Genomic DNA, 25,992 nt, shown 5'->3' with positions numbered 1-25,992 from the left:
TCATCACATGGACTCCTCTCACTACAAACAGGAGACGCTGCTGATTTATAGTTAGCATCACTCCAGAAATGTGGTTCTAATGGTAAACTGGCTGACAGTGTGACACATTTGTTAGCCTAAGGCTGACATTGTTAGCTTGTATTAAATCTGAGTCTAATTAATTTGGAATGTCAAGTATTATTGTTTGTTAGCAGAGTTAGGAACACTGTATTAAACACTAGCGAATGTTAGTATACTGCAGGGTGGCCAAAGTTCTGAAGCAGAAGCTCCCCCCCCTTCCCAAGACACCCCTGGTTTATAGGTTGAAGTGAATAGGTGAGTTTGTTCATGGGTGCCCTTACTGGGGTGTTTTTTTGGGGGGGGACTGTAGACAGTATTACCAGTAACCATTTTCAGTATACAAAATATTTTTAAAAAAATTATCATATTCTGTCATCACAGCAATTTTATCAAGTAGGTTAGACTGGGCAGGACAGCGGCTTTCCTAAGCCACACACTGAGGGCCGCTTAATTTTTTTAATTTTATTTTTTGTACGAGGATATGGAAATTGAATACACCAGTTCTCCATTCAATACACATGCATAATAATCAGGGAAGGATTGTAGTTCTACTCACATATATACCAGTTTGTACTCTCCATCCATCCCTCAGGGGAATTTTGGTTATTATCTGTTGCTATTGTTCTAAATACTCTATGTATATATCTCTTGATTTTAAGCTCTTTGAAAGATAGTTTTCCCAGAAAACAAATTATTATTATTGGCATAGTATGGGGTTGGAGGACTTCTTTCTTTGTTACAATGTTTTGATTTTTGTGAGGAACATCTTTAGATAGCAATTAGAACGATGCCTACTCATGAGCCAGGCATAGGCACTTGATAAAGCAAGATATGTAAAGCAAGATAAATAGGCCAGAGAATCATGATAATTACTGGTGGCATTTTTACGCCATGTTGTAATGATTCAGTGCTTCATCAGATAACCATTCTTTACCACTTTCAAACACGACTTCCACTTCTTAGTATAGTGCTAACAATCAGAATGGAAGAGATGTTTATTATATAGAAGGCTCATCTAGTGAAAATGTCTCGCTCTCAAATAGGGTGGCCATGTGCCCTACTTTTCAGAGGAAAGCATCCTCTACTTGGACTGTCTGGTTCAAGTCAAATTTAAAGATAAAGACCATAAGGGAGAGCAGAGCCTTGAAGTTACCCATCAGTAGTTCGCACAAAGATCACCTGGCCGCAGTCTTCCCCATTATGGTGTGATGTATTGTATTCTTTATAGTAATCATTTCTAAATATGCATTACATGTGTTCTTTTGTCCTTATTTTTGGTGATGCGTAAGTGGCCACTCCATACCTAAATTCACTTTGTATCTCCCGAGCAGCCCAAATGTCTGGAATGCAATGTAAATAGGTGGGAAATGGTTCTCAAAGAAATAATAAACATTTACATGAATCTAAAGTTGCCATTCTTTGATTTACCTTGTGATTAACAGCGTTATGCACAGTTTATTTGCACCAATGTGCTTGGAATTCCACTAATTTCAGCCCAGTTTCACATTCACCAAATGGGTGGCGAAACGAACCAATAACCATTACTAGTATCGAACCTGCAGCAAAGCCTTTCACCATGTGCTGAGATAATGGCTAATCATCATGAAACCTTCCAAGCCTGTTTTGTGGCATGGCGAACTTCACTTTGCGTTTGTGGGCAAACAACCAGAGGACCACTTTGCTATGAATTCCATGCTCACCATTTAGCCCTGTAACTAGCATCTTCCTATGCTAAAACAACTTTGGGGATCAATTGAGCAGCTCACAGTTATGGGCAAAACCATAACCACTTAAGCAGATAAAAGTACTGGATATACATTTCACTTTAACTAAAGCAGCAATCCTCTGAACATTTATTACGAGTTAGACCCACTGAACACAATGGGATTTAAATTTCTTCTGACTAAAACATACATATTGATGGCACGTATGTTTAACAGCACAATCCTATGTGTGCTTCTTCAGAAGTAAGTCCCACTGCTGTTAATGGGACATATGCTCAGCTGAGTGTAGACACAACTGCAAGCTAAATCTTATAATTTAGATTTAGCTGGGTTGTGGATAAAACTGCTGCACATAAATGCTATCCGAAGCTTCAGTTGCAGCATACATATTCTAATTTGAAATGAACATGAGTGAAGAATGAGTGGTGGACTTCTTGAAAATGTGTGTGGAGAGGCATAACTTCCATCTTAAAATCCTTCTCTCCCTGGTATTTTTAGAGACTGAGACTTCTTTCCCCTGTCTAGCAAGTACAGCTGCAATAAAATATATGACAGTGGAAGCAGTTGTGTTACAAACAAGTGGAATGTAGCCTGTACTTGCATGATAGAACATAAGCGAAAGTTTTTAATAATGGTTTCTAATGTCCTGAATCAAGTAAGCGGTGGTCTGATATTCCTTGCTGAATTTTCATGTGTGCTCTAGTATGGGCTACAAAAACGACATGAAAACACTGTTCCATTGTCTTTGTTTTTTAAAAGAAGAAAATATAGGTTTTAGCTCATTCAAGGGGGGGGAGAAGCCTTATGATGAAATGCGTAATTTTTCATAAGCTTGCTGTTCTCCCTGAAGTTTTGTTTTGGTGAACTCTGAAAGGCCCTTTTTTGAATCCCCATGCTTGAATTTACCCATTGTGCAGACATCTATCAAATGGGCCATCAGTAGCACTAGACATGTGGTAGTACATCCAAGTTAAGAAATTTCCTTTGATTACTACAAATCCATAGAACCCTTGGGTCCAGAGCTTCTACTGCAGCGCAGCTATTTGCAAATAGATTTTTATAGCACATTAGAGCTGGAGGAGAGTCCAAAGAAAATAGTCTTTTTCAATATTAGAACCAGCTGTGACTTTCTTGTGCGGATGACTCATTCATATTTTTTATGGGGTGGGAGAACCAGGCAAAGGACACACAGAGTCTTATTCAAGACGTTGTTTGTTTTTGCAAAGGGTATCCTAGCCACAAGCCAACTTGATCATACCAATGTGCAACTCCATGTTTATTCAAAGCACTTTCTTTTTCTTTCAACAGTTCCAATTATAAAAACAGAACCCACTGACGACTATGAGCCTGCTCAAACCTGTGGACCAAGGAACCAAGGATTAAGTCCTCTCTCCAAACCATACTATAGCCAGCAGATCATGATGCCTCCTGATCCTGGCTCGTGCCTTGTGGCTGGCTTCACTTCCTGTCAGCAGAGAAACACTGTGATGTCATCGTCGCCCAGCTCAAGTCCTAAGCTGCATGATCTTTCCTCTCCTGCTTACAAGTGCATCACCAACCCAGGCCACAACCACCTAGGACTTCAGCAGACCGTTGGAGGTGTCCCCACCATACAGGAAGTGCCAAGGTCTATAGTTGTGCACCCAAGCTCTCCAGATCAGTCATCTCACATCATGCTGCAGCCGCAGGTGAGTCAACATCTGAGCAGTAGCTGTTCCCTTGGTTACCAACAAACACTCTATCCCAACAGTCCCTCCTCTCCAGTTCCATCTGTAACCCAAGAGTCAACCTATTTGCAGTCCTGCAGTCCAACTCACTCATCCATAATGGGTCAGCAGCAACTGCCGAATGTTCAAAGAAATGAATCTCCAGCAGATCAGCCACTGCCGTTGCCCGAGTTGCGTGAGGACAATAATCATAATTTGGCCCCTATTCCTGTAACGATCAAGCGAGAGCCTGAGGAATTGGACCAGTTATACTTGGATGATGGTAAGTCTTCTGCAGATGTAGAGGTTTGTGTTCAACCATTTTGATGTGCCATTGAGTTCTTTTAATCTCCTTAAGCGTTCTGATGGGGAAATCTGCCAATTAACAGCCTTGTGGAATGGTGCAGAATTCAGCTTGGGTGACATCTGTATGGGAAAGATTTCTTTTAATGTCATCAGCAATAATGAAAGTGTATAATCTAAATGGTAAGAGCTGTTAGTCATTGTTGAAGTATCTGCATGTCCAAAAGCTACATTGCAATAATCTTAACCATATGGTCTTGGCTTATGCTATGCCAGTGGTTTGCAGAATGGCACTGAACTGATTTGAAATTGACCCACTGTCCATCATATGCTGCAACTTGAAATATGTGAGCCTGCTAACTGAAATTAAATGACAAAACTGCTCTATTTCAGCTAAGAAAGTCCACATTAAAAATCAAGACATGACTGACTCTCTGGTCTCTGAATTTAAGGCGACTTCCCCCACCACACCTCCAGGTCCCTTACTTTATATTGTAAATGTCTAGTTGGCTTTTTATTAAAAAGTTTTTTAAAAAGTATATATCTAGTTCTGCATGCAGCACTGCAATGTTAAAATGCTACAATGAGCTTGTCAAACTCCCATTGATTTATTCGTTTAGCACAATAAAGGGTGAAATCTGGAATTTTATAGTATAACCTCACTGAATTGTGGTATGGTGCTTTCAGCCCTGGTAGTTCTTATGAACGTTTGCCTTATGCAGTTAATGAGGTCCCTTTCAATAACGGCATAGCATTCTATAATGCCCTACAGTACATGACAAAAGAAATACCTTTGAACAGATCTTGCTTTCAATGGATATGATTGTCTTATAAAGGAACCCAATCAGAAAAGATAATTTATTGTTTGTTAGATTTGCTTTATAAAAACAACAACACCTAGTACTTAAAGTATTGTATTCCATTTTAAACAGCATGACCCCACCTAAATTCTGATTTTAAAACTTAGCATTTTAAAGTTGCAATTTTATGTTCTCTCATAACATGGCTTTTTTTAAAAGCACTCTGCTCAGATATGTTACACATCTGAAAAACAACCCAAAAGGAATTCATTTGTTCAGAAATGTTGTATAACTAATACCAAATTATCTACAATTGTCATTAGTGTGGTATTTATCTGGACAATGAAAAATTAAGAATTAATTTCTTGAAGTCAAATTAACATTAGCCAAAAAGAAAACCCCAAAGCCCTTAGTTATGTTGAGCTCAAGATCATGCTTTAATGTGTATTCCTGCATTGAGCAGGAGGTTGACTTGATGGCCTTATAGGCCCCTTTGAGCTCAACTATTATATGATTCTATGTATTTATCCCAAAATATCTGATGAGTTCCTTACAGTTTTAATGCATTAGTGCCCTCAAAAGATATATTCTTCCCTGCTTACTTTTCTTCTTTTCAATGACTAACTGCAATTGGAGGTTAAAACACTGGTGTGTGCAGAACAAAGATATATACTTAAAAATACTTTTTAATAAAAAGCCAACAATAAAGGACCTCGAGGTGTGGAGGCGGAAGATTTGGAGGTTAAAAGCAGGACAATGGCACTTCATCTGGAAATTTTCACCTGAAACATGGACATGTTTAAAATGGCCTTTTCCGAAATTATATCAAAATTAGCCACTCCTAAATATAAGAGGACTACACATGCCCATGTGCACACCAACATGGTCACCATATCTCTTCTCTTGCAGCTTGGAGGGCTGTTGTCAGTTGCTAGAATATTCCCTGGACTTAATGGACCACCAAACTTGTTTTTGAAACTGGAACGGCCTTTGGTACTATCATAATGTCACAGCTTTATTTATTTATTTTTTAAAAAAAATCCTTTGCCATGCCACACAGAACATGTGCAAAATGTCTGACGATTCCCATTTTGAAAAGTAGTAATGGTCCTTTTATTATCAAAGGGAGGTTATTTTAGGTTATTAATCTTATTAATGTTCCTTCTGTATATTTTGATCTTAACAGCACAGTGTCATTCAATTATGAAGTTATTTCCTGCCATTAAAACATCAAAGACATTAGTATGGGTTATCAATAAATGTTATCTCTGTAAGCGACAAGGGAACACGTCAGTACCAACAGGAAGCGACTCCTGGAAAGTAACTGATGAGCCAACTTTTCTAACAAGAAGATATTATTAGTCAGTGTTTCATTGAATATGCTGATAACAGTATTTCAAGTGTGGGGATGGGGGAACCAACAACAAAATAATGGTGGACCTTTAAAGCAGAGACATGTATGGTCATTCCGGTTTAAAACTTTTAAAGATGCCCTGAATTTTGGCTGGCAGTTTAAAACTGGTTTCTGTAACCTGAACCTTGATTCTAAATTCAGGGTTGCAACATTCTTAAACTACAAACAAAACCATTTAAGAAGTTGTATTAAAGAAGAGAAGAATATATTCCTTTTTCTTTCTTACTTTAAGAAAAAACAAACTATGGAACTAATAGAATTTATTTCTTACTATGTGTGCTGAAGATCATTGACTTATGGCAAGGGTGGGCAACTTGTGGCCCTCTAGATGTTTTGACTTACAGTTTCATCTGCTCTAGACAGCTTAGCCAATGGTGAGAAGTCCTATAGGTTAAAAAATTTGGGGATCACAAGGCTCAAGGACAGTTCAGTCATTTAAAATATCCCTACAATATGCCCCAACGTTCCTCCTGGTGATGCCTAGTGATAGATAACATGTGTCCTGATCCATCCTTCCTGGAAGTGATGGAAGTTATGCTATGTCTATGGAAATCCCAAATCGCAATTTCTTCACAATAATACTTTCCTAGGGATAAGCAAGGCGTATCGTATGGCAGCTTTTTCCAGCTGCAACTCCCATAGTTCCTGACCATTGAACATGTTGAAATGGGGCTGATGAAAACTGAAGTCCACAACATCCAGAGGGTACCAAGTTGGGGAAGGCTGCTGTATGGGGGGGGGGGGGAAGTTCGGATGTTAGGACCATATAGAACTAAAAAGGTGTGATTTTTCTTTGACGGTAGTGTTGCTGTTACTGTTTTGTTCTTGTATTATGTAATAATGACAATGAGAAGGACATTTAGTTTTTACTTTCGGATAGAAATTTCAGGACCAGTGCAGCATTAAATTGACAATGGATTGATAGAGAACAACAAAGACTACAAAATTATTTATTTGAACAATTGTTACTCCAATCTAATTTAAAATTAAAAACCACAGTAATTGGCAAGAGAAGAATATATTCCTTTTTCTTTCTTTCTTTTCTTTTAAAGGAAAGATATACACTACGACTGTTGTTCACATAACCCTTTGTCCTGAAGGGGTTAAATCCAATCCAACACAGGCATGCTTAATCCCATTGATTTAAATAGGTTTAAGCATGTGTGACTCTACGTTAGATTGTTTTGGCGATTGAAATATAAATGTCAATCATCTTTAGTGAGAATACCAGGATGTTTGAGATCAGAGTTTTTAGGAGAAGGAGGCTGAAATTACCTGTTAGCCATAACCCTGGAGCAGTCCCATTCAGTTTAACAAGACTGCTCTGATGTTGTGGATTACACCTGCAGTTACCTAACTCCATAATCTTTCAGTACAACCTTGGTGCCTGAGTGCAACTTTTGTTTCTGAAAATCTAGCCAGAGTTACCTGAAATAAATTTGGAAAATTTAGTTCCAATTTAGGAACTAAAATGTTTTATCTCTTTCACTGCACTGTGTATTTAGTTCCTCCCCTTCCTGGGCATGATTTGATGGCATTATCAATATAAGGGTATATCCCACAAGCAAAGTGGTGCCTGGATTTTTTATATATGGCTGACAGAAGATATCAAAAGCACCTCATCAGCATCTATTCAGTGCTAGTCAGCTTTTGCCCCTTGTAATTGTCTCTGCACAGCTGTGATTTTTATAGCATTTTGCCCATGAATGCATACATTTCAACTGCTTTCTTTAAAAAAAAGAAAAAGAAAACGTAAATTGGGAATATTAAACTCTCGTGTAAGTATGTAAAAAAAAGGCAAAACCACAGGCAAAGTGTTATTGAAAGCTGCAGCCTAACCAGCCCTTTTAAAGGTGTCTCTTAAAAATAACTTTTGCAGTAAAAGCTGGAACTTATGGAGGTAATATGAGCTATTTCTAATGTCCTTCCCATGAATTGCTTACACTGTTGAACTGTTAGATGTCTGACATGTCCATATTTCTCTTGTGCAGCATATATTAAATACTGTTGTCTCTACGCCATATTTTCAGCAAGGGGGTAGTGTGTGTGTGTGTGTGTGTGTGTATTTCAAATTTATATATAAATTTGAAATGTGCATGATTTGGTCAGATAGTTTATTTGAACAGGAACTATACCAGACAGAATTATTCTTGCGTTGAAATGTATCCTTTTTCATGCACCTCGGCCTTGTGATTAAAGTGATTGGCTCTCGAGGCATTAAGTTTAGTCTGCTGCTGCCACAATTATGCCTTTTAAAAACTTCTGAGTGTGCTCACTGATTTCCAGTAGTCCAGATGTCATTAGAACAACATGCAGGTACTCTACAAAGCCCAGTAATACTGTCAACACACTGGCCTGGATTTCAAGCTCCCCGTCTTCGCCCCTCCTACCCTTCCCCTCCCACCCTTCTTCCCTTTTGGCCTAGACAAGCTGCTCTGGAGGAAAACAAAAGGTTTTCCTCATGGAAAGTTTTAGTAAAGCTGGCCATGTGCCGAGGTTGAGGACCCCTCCTCATTTATAATGATGATTGAAAGTGTACATACGCCTGTGGTAAGACACGCCAGGCCGCTAACATTGGGGATGAAGGTTAGACGTGATGGGTAGGGCGGGGAGGAATAAAGAAGTCAAATAATTCATTAGGGTCAGACTTTTAGTGGACCTTCATGTCTGCGTTTGAGTGGTGGGCCATTAAATGAAACCACACTGGGTCAGGGTCACAATATTAAGATTTCATTTCTGCTGCAGTTACAAGCTTTATAAAGGTACTCTCAACAAAAAGCTTCCCAAAGTGCCATCTTTGGTGGAGTCAAAGGCGTCACAAGGGTGCAACAATTTCATCCAAACTTTCATATCTCCTTGGCTTTCTTTACAGTGTGTGTGGGGGGGGGGGGGTATCAGAGCTATATGAATATTCATAAAGCGTTGCAGCCATATATTTCAACATGTTTTGTATGTACACTTGGTTTAACTAATCAGAATATAACGTTGCTTGGCCAGCTGTGCCATGCCCCATCTCATATCGCATTCATTTCCTCTGCATCCTGTTGCCATAACAAAGGCAAAAGAAAAAGCAGGGAGGGGAAAATTGTAAATAAGGAGGGAGAAGGAAATAGGAAAGACAAGTGGACACTATCCAGTTCCTCAAGATGAAAGGAGAGAGGCTCATTGCGCCTCATAGCATTCTGTCATATCTAGAGCTGTTCTACACTGGAGATTGTTCCTTACGATTGTTTACAGGTTCACTAGATGATGTCATCACCCTCTAGTTGCACTTCTCTTTTTTAAGAGTGGTTTCCAGTTGTTGTTTTAGAGTGGAGGAAATGGAGTATTATTTCTGAAAGCAATATTTTCCAACTTGGGCAATTATGTTATTCCGCTATTGCACATTGCCACCTACAGGTTTTATAGTGGAAAAGCAGGAAAGGAAAAGCTCTTTGTGTAGACCTTGGATCTCAATTCTGCAGTGAAACTGAGACTAGATATAGCGGATTAACAGCTTTGTGTAGAAAAGCTCTTAATCCCCTATAGACCCCCTTTCACCTTGGCATTGTTCTATAATGAGTGGCAGAAAACTTTGAAGCCTGTGGAATAAGAATCCTAGGTATTAATGAGCCTCTCCCTGGGCCAGCCCAAATCATTTAGCTGCCTGAGTTGGCACCTCCCCATTCCCTGTTCAAAAGACAATTGGCAGTGAAATCTTCCTTCAACACTGGTGATGAGCCACCATTTGGTGGCACAAACAGCTCTGCTCACTCTGCACCCCCTCAGCATTTGCTACCTGATGCAGGTGCCTCGCTCTGCGTAATGGTAGGGCTGACCCTGGGCTCTCCAGATCCTGGTACCTTCATTGTTGTCTATGTTTTGTCACAGTTCAGTTGCAGTCCCTTATGTTAGTCGAGAAGGGGATAGCACAAGTTAAATAAGGGCAAGTTATAAATGATGGACTGGTGGAGGAAGAAGTGAGGGATTCATTAAAGAACCATAATAACAAATGCCATTTCGTTGTTCTGTCCACCCTAGTGTGTGAAATCTAATAAAATAATAATAATAATAATAATAATAATAATAATAATAATAATAATAATAATATGCTCATCATGAATACAGAGGAGTTTTAAAGGTAAGGAGGAGTTCATGCTCCATGAGAAAGGGGATGGGAATCCAGGGGACGAGATGTCAGTCTGGGTGTCAAATGGCCTGAATGATGAGAGGGATGAATGATTTTAGCAGGTGTGACAAGATTGGCCTGAGTCAAAAAGGTTCCCATCTTCAAGGGGGAAATGCATCAGTTTTAACTGAAAGAGCAGCTTTTCACAGTGTTGTGCAGAGAGAAGTCACATAAATTGTGGACTGATCCAATATGGGAAGCAAAGGAGAATGAAGAATCTGAGATAATGCCAAGGCTTCATGCTAGGTAAACAGAATCGATGATGATGATGATGATGATGGCATTAGTGAGCAATCAAGGAGAAGAAATAAAGGTGAACATGCTAAGTTTGAAATGATAATGAAACATCCTAGTGGAGATCTCAGACAGGCAAGTGAAGATGCAGAATATGCTTTCACATTAATCCTGAAGCAATGGTTTTCAAACTGTGATCCTAGAAACCAAGAGTTCCACAGTGAGAAGACCCATAGCACTGGACAAGTTGATGGACAACCCACTTGTCCATTATTACTAAGAGTCTCTTGCAATATGTAGTTGCAGGAGATTGTGGGTCAGATGTTCTCACCAGATGAGGTCTAAGGGCTCATCTACACTAAGCAGATATTCCACTATGAAAGCAGTATATAAAAGGCAGGAGCCACACTACTGCTTTATAGTGGTACTGAAGTGCACTGACAACTGTTTTGGCCCATTGACACAGACCATATACTGCTTTCATAGTGTCACATCCTGCTTGGTGTAGTTGTGTCATGGGCCCCAACAATTGCCAGTGCACTTCATTACCACTATAAAGCAGTAGTGTAGATTCTGCAGTGCACTTCAATATCACTATAAAGCAGTAGTGTGGCTCCTGCCTTTTATATACCACTTTCATACTGCTTTCATAGTGGAATATCCTTCTTCGTGTAGATGAGCCCAATGTCCAACATGCTACATGGCACGTGCTAAGAAGTACATATCCTAGAATGTACCACAGACTCCTCTGTAATGCACAGGGAGTCCGCAGTGGACAGATCAAAGTTGACTGGTTCCTTGACGATAAATTGGAATTCACTGCTCTAATCATTAAGTGTCTAACGATGCTGAGCTTTTGAGTGAAGGCTGAGATTCTTTAGCTCCCCTTTGCACTGACAGTGTTCAAGGCTTTGGTGTGGGTGACTAGCTAAGCTTCATAGAAAAAGAAAGGAAGAAGTGCACAGTAACTTGCAACCCTGTAGAAGCGATGAAATAAGATGCACATAATGTGTTCCTTTTGCATTACACATTTTAATTAAGCAAATGTACTGATCCATATGACATTAAAAGCCAATTTTGTAATTTAGCCCAAATATCTCTTTCACAAATAAATGGCTATACAATTGAGAATTGCTTCCACATTTTAGTCTTCCAATTCCTTCCATAATACCATTCTAAGTAGGAAGGATTTTTTAAACACACACACACACCATAATTTGCTTGGTGGATAAGGCCTACTGCATATAAGTTATAGTAACATTTGTTTGCTTATAAGCCTGGGCTGTTGCCAAAGAAAATGTACATTGTGCAGAAGCAGAGCCGTCTTTCCTGAGAAAGCATTGTTCAGATGCTTGCATTCATCACTGGAATATGATCTTCATTTGAAATATTTCTGGGGAGTGTCACTGGAGAGCTGCGCAGTGTTGGCAGATCAGTCCACAGCCACTGTGGGAGCTGCTTAAACTCTCGTTACTCTAATGACCTGGCCTGTGTTGACAAAAATGCTTCTGGAGAAATTATTTTTCAAAAAGTAGGCCAGTAGCCAAGGTGGGGCCAGTGAGAGGCTTTGTCTCTTTCATCAAGATTTTGGCCATCCCTGATAATTGCGTAAGTTTTGCAAATGTAGGGAGGATGAGCAGTAGTAGTACGAGTGGCACACTGTTTTATGAAGAGCAGCTCAGAACATCATGGGTGGCCACTGGCCTCAGTGGGAGGAAACAGAAACGTTTATGTTCAGGAATACATTTAAAGTGTCGGGTTGCTGGGCATTTGGCTGGCTTCGGCCATACTGAGACCTGAGGACTTCAGGGCTAGTTTATTCTGGATCAGGGTAGGTAATCGCTTTTGAATTGTGGGGAGGGCGGCAGTGGTGTATGTGTGTGTGTGTGTGTTGAAACAAGCATTTCCTAAGAAGCAGGAATACTTGTAATGAGATGGCAATGGTTGAGTCCAGAAAAGTAGTCTGTGGAACAGTGTGGTGCAGCAAAGGATGTGGGAAGACACCAGAAGAGTCAGAGGAACTCAGTCAGGAGGAGATAAGTAGGAGGGAAGACAAAAAGGCTGACAAATTGCCAAACTGAATTTTAGAAGTCCAGGTCCGGGCCCGATTCAAAGTGCTGGTATTGACATTTAAAGCCCTAAACGGTTTGGGGCCAGGTTATTTGAAGGAACGCCTCCTCCCATATGTACCTGCCTGGACCTTAAGATCATCTACAGGGGCCCTTCTCAGTGAGCCCCTGCCAAAGGAAGTGAGGCAGGTGGCTACTAGGAGGAGGGCTTTCTCCGCTGTGGCACCCCGGTTGTAGAATGAGCTCCCCAGAGAGGTCCGCCTGGCGCCTACACTGTACTCCTTTCATCACCAGCTGAAGACTTTTTTATTCTCTCAGTATTTTAACACTTAATTTTAACTTAAATTTAAATTTTACTGTTCTAACTCTGTATTTTAAACTTATATCAATTTTGCTGCGTGGTTTTATCCTGGTTGTGCTTTTTATACTGTATTTTGTATTTGTGCTTTTAACCTGTTGGTTGTTTTATTATGGTTTTAATTTTTGTGAACCGCCCAGAGAGCTTCGGCTATTGGGCAGTATAAAAATGTAATAAATAAATAAATAGAAGTGCAAGGAATCTGGGTAGGAAGAGCAAGGAACCAGGAAGGCACCTGCAGGAATGGAATGCTTTGCTTAAAACTGTATTGTGGGCTTATTCGATAGACATCAAGTTCTGTGACATTGGACAACCATATTTATATAAGAGAGCTAGATAATCTTGGCCCAGGGTATATAGGAGAGCTTTATAATCCTGGCCCAGGGTTTACTGCACTGGAAAATGGAGCTGAAATATACACTTGGAAGAGCCAGACTTCCAGACATGAAATTAGTGTCTCAGGCAAGCACAGTGGTTCAGGAAGTAGTAGCTGGCCCTAACATTGATGACTGGGAGGACTTAAGGAATAGTGGGACTAAGAGAAGGGATGTGCACGCCCACTAAGCCCCTATAACAGTCATTTCCCCCCAAAGACTGTATGGCCTTGGCTTCATACAAACTAAACAATCCTTACCTTAACTTACTTATTCAGAATCCTGTCATCTGTCAGAGCTTGATTTTGGTCATCTTCCACTCCTTTTGTTTTGTTAAATATGATGATGCAAAGGGTGACCTTGTCCTAGTAAAAAACAAAGGTCCTAGTAAAAAACAAAGTAGATCCCACAAATCTAAAGCCTGCCCACATCAGTTCTACTGCATAGCTACTTTAATGTTGTAACATTTTTTCACTAATGTTAATTGGGCCTGGGTGGGGTGGGGAGGGGACTAGTACCTTTAAAAAACAAACTCCTTGCTGTATTTATGTATTGCTGAGAACTTTTCTTCTCGGTTACTTGCAAGACAGTGTGTGGTAATGTTAATGTGTGACTGCAAAATACATAACTGATTTTGCTGAATATTCTCCAGACGTCTATTGAGTAAAATTTCTGAGAAGGATGAGATCAGGCAAAAAGGGTTTCTGAAACAGTGCTCCAGGGTGGCAGCTCTGAAATCTAACTACAGAGTGTTCTATAGCATTCCCCTTGGTTGCCAGGACATTTTTCCCCATCTAACTGTTCCCCATTTCACTCTTACTTTCCTTTTTTTTTCTTTCATGGAAAACACATTGCTGAGGTTAATTCTCTACCATTGTTAATTAATATTTGAAAATATGAATTTAATCTGTGAGCCACTCCAAAACCTTATCTTAGACTAAGCTATGTGGTTGACATCGCTCTCACCGCAGACTTTCTGAATTATCCATTAAGAATTGTTTCAGACTATAACTACTATAGCCTGTGTAATTATGGCCCAAAGGGAGCCGGCACCAGCCCCCTTCGTTTGTGCTGCCACCACCTTCCCAGAGGCTCCCTAGCACCCGAAGCCTCTGGGGAAGGACACCAGAATACTGCCCCCCAAATCCCTGGATTTAGCTCTGACCCAGATAACAAAAAGATAGCAGCATGAATAGCTGAGGTAGAAGGAGTTTATTTACAAGTAAGGGTAGGGGTCTAATGGGAAGAACATAAAATAAAACACAAGTACAGGCATGCATAGTAACCGTAAAAAAATAATAAAATCTAACTAGACTACTTACTCCAAAGTAGGGCTTTACCAACACAGCAAACATGAACCCCTCCACACCTACCATGAGGAGGGGCAAGACAATAGGCTAGGGGAAAGCCCCCCCCCCCAACTTTATACCCTTCAGCTCCCATTCCTCTCCCAGGCTCCCTCCTCCTTCTGGTGCACCCCAGAGCCCTGGTTTCACACCTCACCAGCTGCAAGCCCTCTTCCAGCCATCCTTGATGGTTTATGGCCTTGAGAACTGGCCAAGGTCTTCCCAGCATGTCCGTTCCCATCCCCAGGTGTCCTGCTATAAATGTGCAGCTCGGCGCCCTTCTTTCTAAATGTGACATGCATTAAAAAGTGTCATGCTAAAATTACCCCAAACCCCTTAACTTCTAATTCAGCACTGCAGGAGCAGTCTATCTGACTGACTGCTTCACTGCCAGCACTGCCAATTAACATGAAGTGGGCTTATTTGATCCAAAAGGGACTTATGTCACATTTTAAAAGGTATAATACATATGAATCACTTCAGAGTTCCATATCATCATCATCATCATTATTAAATACACCAAAATATTCCTGGGGAGTGTTAATATTCATTATGACACAACAGTCCCCTTGGTTTGAATGCTATTTTTGTTTGTTCAGACACAGCATGCTAAACATGCTCTATGAGGCTGTATAGGAAGCTATCTTATCCCAGGCCAGACCCTTGATCCTTCCTCTATTGTTTTGTTTATATTGTCTCCTGTCATTGGAAACAGGGGCCTAATCTACACCAAGCAGGATATTGCCCTATGAAAGTAGTATGAAAGTGGTATATAAAAGGCAGGAGCCACACCAAGTGGGATATAGCGGTATGAAAGCAGTAAATGGTATGTGTCAATGAGCCCAAACAGTTGACAGTGCACTTCATTACCGCTACAAGGCAGTAGTGTGGCTCCTGCCTTTTATATACCGCTTTCATACTGCTATATCCTGCTTGATGTCAATTAGGCCAATGTTTCGGGAAGAGGCTTTTCCCATCACCTCTTACTTGATCCCTTTTCTTTCTCAGTGATTGAACCTGGGGGAGATGGGGCAGTTCTACCACGGAGCTATGATCTCTCCCATAGCACCACTTTCCTGAAGCGTTCAGTAGTGGCACTCAGCACTGCAGGATGTTGATGGATGGGGAGGAGATAAAGCCTGCACCTAAGCACCACTCTGCCCCACCGCCACTGTTAAGAGAGATCCCTGATGATATAGCTGCCCTGGCTTTCAGAATTTCCCAAATCTCTCAAGATCAAGATTAGGAAAACACTGTGACTGCTACAAGGCAAGGCTTGTACAGCTCATTGAGCGATTGCTGGAGTGCATTTAATGTTCAGTCTGAAAACATGTATGCTTAGGCCGCATCTTCATCTTGTAAAAAATCTGAAGAGTTCCATGGCTTGTAGGACAGCTCCCATAGTTTTCATCAATGCTCCAGCAATACAGAGATTACAAGGAAAGGGATTGAAAAGGATTTTAAAGCATTACATGTAATGCAGGAAAGCTTACAAATGTTTTCATAATAGAAGCGAGGTTTGGGAATAGCATCAGAGGGCTCAGAATTTAAGAATAACATAATACCAGTAGGTATTGCAACTGAATCTCAAAGCAAAGTCAAAAGAGCAGATAGACATCTTTCACAAAGTGGATAAGTCAGCAGGGATATAGTGGCATGTGTAACTGTTACCACTTTTATTTAATAAGAAGACTGGTTACAAAGTTGACCACAGAACAGATCATCAGCTTATCATGAGAAATAGAAATAAGGAGCCCTGTTCAGTGACTGAAATCTGTTAAATTTCTAACAGTGTGATCCTACACATGTCCAATCAGAAGTAAGTCCCACTGAGTTCAATGGCGCTTACTCCCAGGTAAGTGCATCTAGGATGCAGTCCAAGGTTGTTTCTCAAGTTTCCCTAAGTGTTCACAGATCCCTTTTAAGATTTCCTTGCATATAAAGAGAAAGGGAAAGTTGCAAAGAAAAGACTATCTCAAGGAGAAAGAAAGAAAATGTTTTAAAATATTGAGAGGCAGTGTAGTATTGTGCTTAGAGTTAAAGACTAGGCCCATAGAAAGCCAGGTTCAAATTTTCACTTTTCCATGATGCTCACTAGATGATCTATCTCTCAGATGTATCAATTGGCCCTCGTCTATATGACAGCGGGGTTGCTCCTCATTAAATATAAACCTGATTTTTCGTTGATTCGAATGTAGGTAAAGAGCGTCACACTGCAGCAGCAACAGCGATTTATCTCCTGTATTTTTTTGTAGTTCAGTTATAAATGCGCATGTGCGCATTGTCGCATTATGGGATATATGATCCTACGGAGGCAAGTGAAGTGATACAGTTTTTATGTGGAGCTCTGCAGATTGATATAACAGCTAAACCGGAGCAGGGGGAAAGAAACGAGGCTGCAGAGGAGGTTGGCAGCGCATTTCTGCCTCTTTGTCTATATGGAGCTCCGTAGGATCAAATAGTTCAACTTAAAAACGGCCCGAAAAAATGAGCCAACCACTAGGTGGGAACGCGGGAAACTGGCCAATCATGTTCTCCTACCCTCAAAGCTCTGCCCAACTGTCAAAATGCGAGTTAACTCCCCCAATGACACACAACCATAACACGGTGCAAACTCGGACATGATCAAAAAGTCACAGTAAATCGCCGATGCAAATATGCGCATTATCGCGTTTAATACACGATGTTAATGCGAACGGATGGCTGACTCGTGTGTCTTAAAATGAGAATATGTGTAGCTACGTTGGGGTAAACAAGCCATATAGACAAGCCCCTGGTCAACATATTGCTGGCAGAGAGTGTTGGAGATTATTTTAATTGGTGGATTGATGGGTATGTATAAAATACTGAAGCAGTTAATGTTTTGCTGCATTTTGTATATTGCTATCTCGTATTGCATCTAGCGTTCATAGATTCATAATGGGAGGAAAGCCTGTGCTAACACAACAGAAACTGAAAGCAGAAAATATAACCACCCACACAAGTTTTACTGCTATGTTTCATATTAATTCGGGGAAATACCTGCACCAAGTAGTTTTCAGACAGATTATTAAGTACCTCCAGACCAAAATCACTGTAGTGCTACATTGAGAAACATCTTTTTTAAAATAAGAAAGAAAGCTGTTTGTCTTATCCGTCCACTTTAGTGGTGTTTGTATACGTAGGATAACTGTATCAAAATATCTTACTTATTAACTCTTTTTTCATTCTGAGGATTGCAGCTCTACTGTTTGAGAAAGGATTAAGAATTAGGAAATGTCCTCTTTTATGTGCTGTTCCTATGAAAGATGGCTCAAACCCAGAAACTGAATGAATAAGAACAGGATTGCTAAGCGGAAATGCTAAACAGTTTTTATTAAGCTTGAATGGAGTTTCTTCCTGTTTCATGCATCTATATATTTGAGCTACAGAAATGCAATTTTTGAAGGCTTGGAATTTTTTCTTTCTTTTTTTTTCTTTTTCTTTTTACATTATACATAAATCTAGTTGAGACTAAATCTTTGGGTAGAAATAGGAACGGAAGTGTACCATCCTGTTTCCTATCCCAACGACAAATGAAGCAGGGGCTGCCAACTTCTTTTTCTGTTTCTTGCAGCCTTCTTAGAACATTGTTAGTGAATATTATTGTATATACTGGAAATAGAACACATCTTATTTTTATATTATTACATTATTATAATTTTGATATTCTCATTCTCAATCTAGTCCCCCACTCCCAAGTCAAATTGTATCCCAAGCCATTCTTTTACTGGGTCTTTGGATTGGTTAATTGGTATGGATCCTATTGGTAAGAGTTCATTTTCTTTAGGACCAAAGGGTAAAACCAGTTCCCGAAGAGATAATTGCTAGGAAAAAAATGGCACCTCCCTGACTTCCAGAGCTACCTTTAGGTTTTGGAACGGCCTGAGTCAAGGGAGCTTCAATGGCAACCTGTCTCTCCCTCAGTAATCCCTCCTCTTCACTGCTGTTACTGCTGACTGCTCCTCTTCCTCCTCCCCAGTGCTACCATCCTATCCATTGCCAGGAAGAGATGGGGGAGCAAACAGGTAGCAGCAGCAAGGAGAAAGAGCAGAAAGGCCAGGGTACTTCTGATGATGGACCCATTGGCCTTGACATGTGGCCAGGTATCCAACCTCTCTTTATGGAGTTTATTCAGAGTAGCCCACATATCAAGAGGAAGGGAAGGATAGCAAAAGTTGTAACATGTGAAACCAACTCATTGACTAGTGGTGGAGTTGAAGCATTTCTTATCTTTACATGATCGGCATTCATCTAACTAGGTGCCCCAACCCAAGAGCACTGTTACAACATGCTCAGGGATGTATTTCTTTGAACCCTTAAACTGACCTTGATTGCTGAGATTTACTTGAACTTGTCAAATGAGAATATACCTTCAGAACAATACTTTGGCTCTTGGGCATCAATTGCTTGGGAATGACATATGTTTGACCAGGGCATGAGTGATGGTGGCAGATCTGTACTGCCCTTCACGCCAGCTTGAGACCTGCTATGGGACATTACCATGGCAATTAATGGGAAGATTCTTCTGCATTTCATCACTGCTGCTTTTGCTTTTGCATGAGGCAGGTGAAGAAGGGTGTGGGTGAAAGTTTCCTGAACTATTTGTGGCTTTCATCTTTGAAGTAGGAAATGAGATGCCTTCCCCAAACTTCATACTAAAACTCCCAAGCAGCATTGCAAGAATGTGCATGCTCAAAACCTTGCCAGCCCATTTAAAACTCGAAGAAGAAGAAGAAGAAGAAGAAGAAGAAGAAGAAGAAGAAGAAGAAGAAGAAGAAGAAGAAGAAGAAATAAATATTTTTCAAGCAATTGACAGTGCTAAATACAAGAGGAGGATTGCTGGATCACCCCAAAGATCTTTCCAGTCCACCAGATACTTCTTAGAAGTCTACAAGAAGGACATGGAAGTAATAACTATGGATGCCACTGAACCTTGAAATTTAGCAGTTCATTGACAGAAACTGTTATGTTCATAATGCCCCCGTCTAAGAACTTCAGTATTTTCATTATTCAAACCAAGATTGATTACGAGTTCATAATTCTGTTCTGAGCCTGTGTGGTCTGTATGACTAAGCATCTAAACTCCGCTATCTCTGTGCATGTCCTGATGTTGGTTGGCTGAACCCTTGACTTCCTTAAAGAAATGGAAATGTCTCTTTTGCATTGCTCATGCTTAAAGCTTTAGTTACTATTTTACAATGCAATCAATGAAAAGTTAGGGTTTGAAATCCTTCAGCAAACCAATCATGATTGACAAAACAGACACATGGGTTAGTATCCACCCCTTGTTCAACATTTCTTTCTCACTTGTGGCTTGGTTTCCTTTCTGTGTCCAGCTAGTCAACTGACACCATTTCTCTCTAGTATCGGACAGGTGTTTTTTTCTTCTTTGGTAAGTAAAAATACTAATACTGTTAGAGATCAGGGTGAGCGGGTGGCACTATGAGGAGATACTGGAAAGGAGATCCAAGGAGAAGTAGCCTGGAATGGGATTAGCGCAGCCTGGGGCGGCTGGCAGATGAGGAAGATATCTGGGCTTCATCCAGTGGAGGTACCTCTTCCATAGCTCCTGCGTGTGCCATAAGCACTCATGCTGCAACACTCCCTCAAGCTCCAGCATCTCCATACTGCTTGCAGGGTAAAAAAGTAGCGCACATAAAAACAGCCAATCAGAGGTGGGAATATAATGTAATGACCCATGACATCATGATCCATAGTGTGATGCCATATTACAGTTTCCAAGATGCACTGTGTTGATATGCATACTCAACAATTCGTATATATACGAGATCTTGAAATAATGGAGAACTTTCATCTGAGTTTGGACTGAGGAATGAATAACTTGAAGAGCAAAGTACAATTCCTGTTGGGGTAAGTTCGCCCATCTAGCAATAACTCTGTCCTGTTGTTTCTTCCCAGTCACTGGTACTCACAGGCATATTGAGTGGACATTTCTCATAGCCATCACGGCTATTAGCCACTGATAGACATGGCCACATCTTCTGTTAGCAAGTTCCATAAATTAGTTACATTGGGTGAAGAAGTATGTTTGCCTGCACTGAATCTCCTGCCAGTCAGTTTCATTGGATGATTCCAGGTTCTAGTATTATAAGAGAAGAAAAATACTTGTCTCTATCCACTTCCTTTACACCATACAGGAGTTTATCAACCTCTCTCATGTACCTCCTTAGTCACCTTTTTTCTAAACTAAAAGGCCCTAGATGTCATAGCCTTTCCTCTTAGAGAAGGTGCTCCACCATTTTGGTTTCCCTTTTCTGTGTCTTTTCCAGCTCCATAATATATTTTTTTGAGATCTGGAGACCAGAACCTTATGTCTGGTCTTTCAAATGTGGCTGCACCATGTATTCTTATAAGGATATTACAAATGGAAACAACGGAAGGTTGTACATCACTACTTTGTATCATTGTCAACAGAATAGCAAACTGATCATCAACGGCATGGCAACTCTACCTCCTGGCTCTTGCCAACAGCTGGTGGGTTCTTCCCCAGAATCTGGAAATCAGTGGCCTAGAAAATGTTGACAACAATATTGTTTAAAATGCTTCATTTTTTCCATTGAAGCTCATGCTGTTTATTTGGAACCCTTCTGAATTCTGCAACAATTTTCTCACAGGCAACCCTTCATTATTGGAAACATACACAGCATTTTCAAACAGCCACAGTCATAGTAAAGAAAGGGCATGAAAGCCTTTGAGTCTGAGTCATTTATCGTTCCTTATCTATCCTTTGGAGACATTAGCTAATCAAAGGTTGATATTCAGTACAATAGGACAAGTGCACTGTGGCTCTCTCTGTTATCCTAGCCAGCATGGAAACTTATTATTCCCATGGTCACAGCACAGGGTTTGCTTTGCTTCTAACTTCATTGCCCACAGCCTGAACGGCTATCATCGGCAACAACAAATCTGATGCCATATGTGTACATGTGTTATCAGCTCCCTAAATAAATGTCTTCTCCCCCCCCCCTTTTCTTTCCCACCCAATTTGTGAAAATTTGTGCTCTGGGATGCTTCTCTATCAGGCCCATGCAGCTGCTGTTGTTTTAGATATGGCAGGAAGTAGGACCGGAAAATGCTTAGTGCTCACAGCCCTCAGAAAAATCGAGAAATTCTTCTGATTTACTCAAGGCTCTGGCTCCAATCAAAGCCAGTGACCAAAAAAAAGGTGGGGGGCGTTCAATCAGACAACTGTGTCTGGGCTGCAAATGTCAGAACTGAGGTTTTAGCCATCACCTTCTTGCAGGGTACTCCAGAGATATTTGATACGGCTGTGTAAATCATGAAGTACTTGGCTCTGAGGAAAAAGTTCCACTTCAGTTAACATTGCAGAAGTGGGGCTGACACGTGTGCAGTCGGCACAGGCAAAAGACGTCTGCTTGCACAGTTTTCAGCCAGCTGAGGAAAGCCCCCCTTTTAAAAATTCTCTGGGGACAAGAGCTTCTATAAAGCCCCTCCATTTTATGCTATCGCTTTCTCGTGTCCGGCACATACATAAAGATCACCTCTAAGGTTTGTTCTCTGTATTTCTATAAATGCTTTTAACAGCACCTGGAAAAAGAGAAGCTAGCTAAAGAAGGCTCACAGAAAACACAGAGCGAACTCACTAAAGCTTAAAATGTACTTCATTATTTGTTCAAACTTAGGGTAAGATACTACTTAATCTCTTCTCTGCAGAATAGCTGAAGCCCTTAGCAGAACATAGCGGTTGTAATTATAAAACCATCCAAGTTAGAAGCAAATACATATATATATAAAGTGATCAGCTCCGGCTTCCCCCACCCCCTCTTGTGGAATAAATGGTTGCTTCTTCCAAACTCAGATCTTAGAAGCCACCACAAAGTTGTTAAGGGGGAATCAGCCCCCAGCCACTAGCAGTGAAGGTGCGCAATTCACAAGAAAACATTGTTGCCTGTATAAGCATGACCCCCGCGTCTCCTAAAATTAATAGGAGATGTGCGACAGAACAGTGCTACTTCGTGGATTGCCTCCCTAGTGAACATCTGTAAATGTTTTGCAGAGAGAAATTACATATTAAGACATTTCTCTTTTAATTACACTCTCCAGATGAGATTGGTTAAGAGCAGAGAAATGTATCCCATAGCGACTGATGTCAATAAGTGAGCAGTCCCCAAAGCTGGGCAGAACTGGGAAAGCTATGCTTCTTGCTGCTTTTGGCTTCGCTCCCTGCTTTATAATGTCAAACTTAGAACTGCCTTTATATACTCTTTCAATTTTTTTTCCACAGTAGCTCTTGCCAGCAAGCTGTAAACTACCGTATATCACTCAGATTTAAGAACCTAAACTTTAAAACAAATTAAACACTTGTTGACATTGTAATAAAAATCAGAACCGAACTGAACAGCTCAGTAAAACTACACTTCAATTATTTTATGGATTTAAGATTGTTTTCTAGGATTCCCAGACTCCCAGTGCAGCAAAGTTATTTCCTCTTGGCAGATAGTTGGAAGAAGAAGTCACTGAATAGATCAAATTCTGCAGCAATGAGGAGGTTAAAATCTTGAGGAGGGAAGCTGGTGTCTCTTCCCCCAACCCCCAAATCAGACAACAATTTGCCCTGTCCAAGCCAGACAAAACTCTATTCTGGATTTCCCCAATCTGGTACCCTCCAGATATGTTGAACTGCAACTCTCATCATTTTGGCTGGGGATAATGGGATTTGTAGTCCAAAGCATCCAGCGGGCACCAGGATGGAGAAGCCTGGTCTAATCCTTTAAGAGCACAATCCTATGCAAGTTTAGTCAGGGGGGGAAAGCCTACAACTCCTATCATGGAGCATGCTGGTAGTTGTAGGCATTTTTCTGTATAAACTTGCATAGGATTGTTCCTTAACTTTAAGAAAAACAATGATTTAAAACATCCATCTGCCCAGATCTCGCTGTTAAGAAATATTTACATGTTTTGGTTAGAGACAGACAAGTCAAGGTTTAGCCCTGCCTTTACCCAAGGGCAAGTATCTGCATGAGTTTTGCCTCTCTCTAGTCTTTTCTTATCTTCCATCTCCATACTTAGCTGAAACATTTGATGTTCTTTTTATAACTCCCCACCCCACCCCTCTTTCTTTGTGAAGTGGAAACCACTTCTTCCCTGTGTTGAGTTAAATGCCAGGTTTCCACTCTTCTTCAAACTTCCTTCCAAAACAGGTTGGAATGAAAGTATTTCAGAAATGTGTATAGACGGAAGCTACGCTAGGTGATCATGTGTTAAATGCTGTGTTTTCATAAAAGGTGTAATGCGGGCAGGAGATTCTTTTCAAATTCAAGAAGGCTATAAAGACTCTTCCAGCAGGTCTACCCAGTCAAATTTTAAGATATTTGAATGTTACTTTAATATTGTATTATTATTATTATTATTATTATTATTATTATTATTATTATTATTATTTTACTTTAGTCCAAGCAAAAAATCAGAATGTAAAATGTTTAATCAAAACTTTTAAACAAACCACCCTTTAAAAAGATCTATACCTAGAACATTTAACTGTTTTTAGGCAGGGCCAGATTAACAACGTAATATAAAAGGGTAACAGTCCCATGACTCCTACCATTTTAAAGCACTCCTACCTCAACTTCTTTTCTAAAAGACTGCAATCCTACAAAACTGCACATGCACAGAGGAGAACCACACAGTCAGCCAGATGTGTCTTCGAGGTTTCTGTTACAGCTGATTGTATTACTGAGCAGGCAGGGTATTCTTTACATTTTAAATGGGCTCGCCTGTTCAGCTGTGTGAATTGCCATAGTTAAAAACTTCAATGAAACCTTAAGGCAGCAGATCCAGCATTTCCCTGGTCCTTCCCCTGGTGTTATTCCAGCCCAGTTTTACATCTCTTTGTGCAGAAATTAAAATGTGTTCCTAACCCTAGTCCCAAATATAGCTTTGTAGGATTGCAATGTAAGTCTCTACCCCTCAAGTGGCTGATGAGTCCTGAAGTATCAGAAGCCCGAGGAAACTCCAGAACATTTCACAGATGAAAACCTAGCACTTTTTCTGTTTAAAATCACTTAGGGTGCAATCCTCAGAAATCCAAATGAATTTTAACTGAAAGCCAATAAAATAGTTTTAGGATTACTCAAGCCAAGCACATGCAACTTTAAACTCTGTGTATGTTTGTAACAAGTATATTGCTTCTCTTACATCCTCCTCGATAAGTTTCTATAGTAAATATTGCTGAATGAGTTTAAGGCTGCAATCCTATACCCATTTACCAGATAGTATGGAGTAAATCCCAATAAATTCAGCAAGGCTTATCTATGAGTAGACATTATAGGGTTGTGGTATAAACTGCAATTATTCTAGAATAAGTACAACCAGATTCATTGTGGAATTAAATATTCACTCTTTTCAACAATCTTTAAAATATTTTTTCTAAACTGTTACATTTGCTAATGCGCCTTGCTTCAGAAAGGCAGTGCAGAACAGGCTATTATAGACTAAACAATACAACATACAGAAGGCAGAGAAGAGACTTCAGCTGGATTTAATGGGCTTCATCCCACCAGCCTTATATTATGCTGCTGCAGCGAATTCTGTGTAATGGACTCAAATAACGCTGATATTATAGTCTGCTTTCCCTGCGAAGGACTCAGATGACGTGGACTATGCCCTGCTGTGATTTGTGGTTCTTCTGCCCTGCATAGCGAAATATTTTGGTGTGTGGAAAGTCCAGTTTTTATGGTCAGGTGAAAGCACATTGCTCAAATTTCAACATGTGTTTTCATCCATCGTTTTCAATGCGGTGTCCTGTGGGCGTATTTTCAAAGGGCGGTATTGCTGATGAACAAGAGGGGTGTGTCAATTCAAATCTTTTCCTCCTCCTGCTTCCAAACTCCCCCGCTCCCTCTCGACAGGGAAACAGGAGCGGCTAATCCCCGATTTGAACAAGCAAAAAGCAGCAGCAACAACCCTCACCCACATATATACAAATCAAGTGAGACAGGACAGCAAGGGAGGAAAGAAAGGTGTGGGGGAGAGACTCTTTAGCTCTGTGTGTGTTTTTAACTGAGCCTTTGCTTCAATGGAAGTCACAGCAGGCAGCAAAAAAAAAAAAACCTTAAAAGAAACCCAACTCGCTGGTTTCTGGAACCTTAAACCATTTTGCACAGCAGGCAGCTCAGGAGCAAGCAGTCACACGCATCCAAGGGGGGAAAGCTGCAAAGGTTTCCCTTCCTGCATACCCTACTGGCTCCTGGTCATTCTTTGTATTGATTTCTTGCCTGCTTTGGGAGTCCAGTGGTATACACGCCACTCAACTGTTTTTCACCATCTTCAATGCAATTTCTCTTTTGCAATCCAAGAGAATGAGCCCAGGTTGCATTAAGAAGGGAATAACTGCCTCCTCCTGAGTAGGCAATTTCACCTTAAAAGAAATGTGAA

General features: G+C 40.5%; 1 protein-coding gene across 3 annotated transcripts in view; it reads left to right on the top strand.

Annotated features, from left to right (window-relative positions):
- NFATC1 (nuclear factor of activated T cells 1) overlaps positions 1 to 25,992 on the top strand; it is a 160,762-nt gene that overhangs the window by 113,365 nt on the left and 21,405 nt on the right. For 2 of the 3 annotated variants that reach the window (XM_063130470.1, XM_063130469.1), the window contains exon 9: positions 3,093 to 3,773. In XM_063130470.1, coding sequence (XP_062986540.1) covers positions 3,093 to 3,773 — 681 coding nt within the window. The remainder of the gene's footprint in view (positions 1 to 3,092; positions 3,774 to 25,992) is intronic. The other variant, XM_063130471.1, reaches the window with a different exon arrangement.

The sequence above is a fragment of the Elgaria multicarinata genome, chromosome 7, assembly GCF_023053635.1.
Source record: "Elgaria multicarinata webbii isolate HBS135686 ecotype San Diego chromosome 7, rElgMul1.1.pri, whole genome shotgun sequence".
Lineage (NCBI taxonomy): Eukaryota > Metazoa > Chordata > Lepidosauria > Squamata > Anguidae > Elgaria > Elgaria multicarinata.
This window is presented reverse-complemented; position numbering and strand designations above follow the sequence as displayed.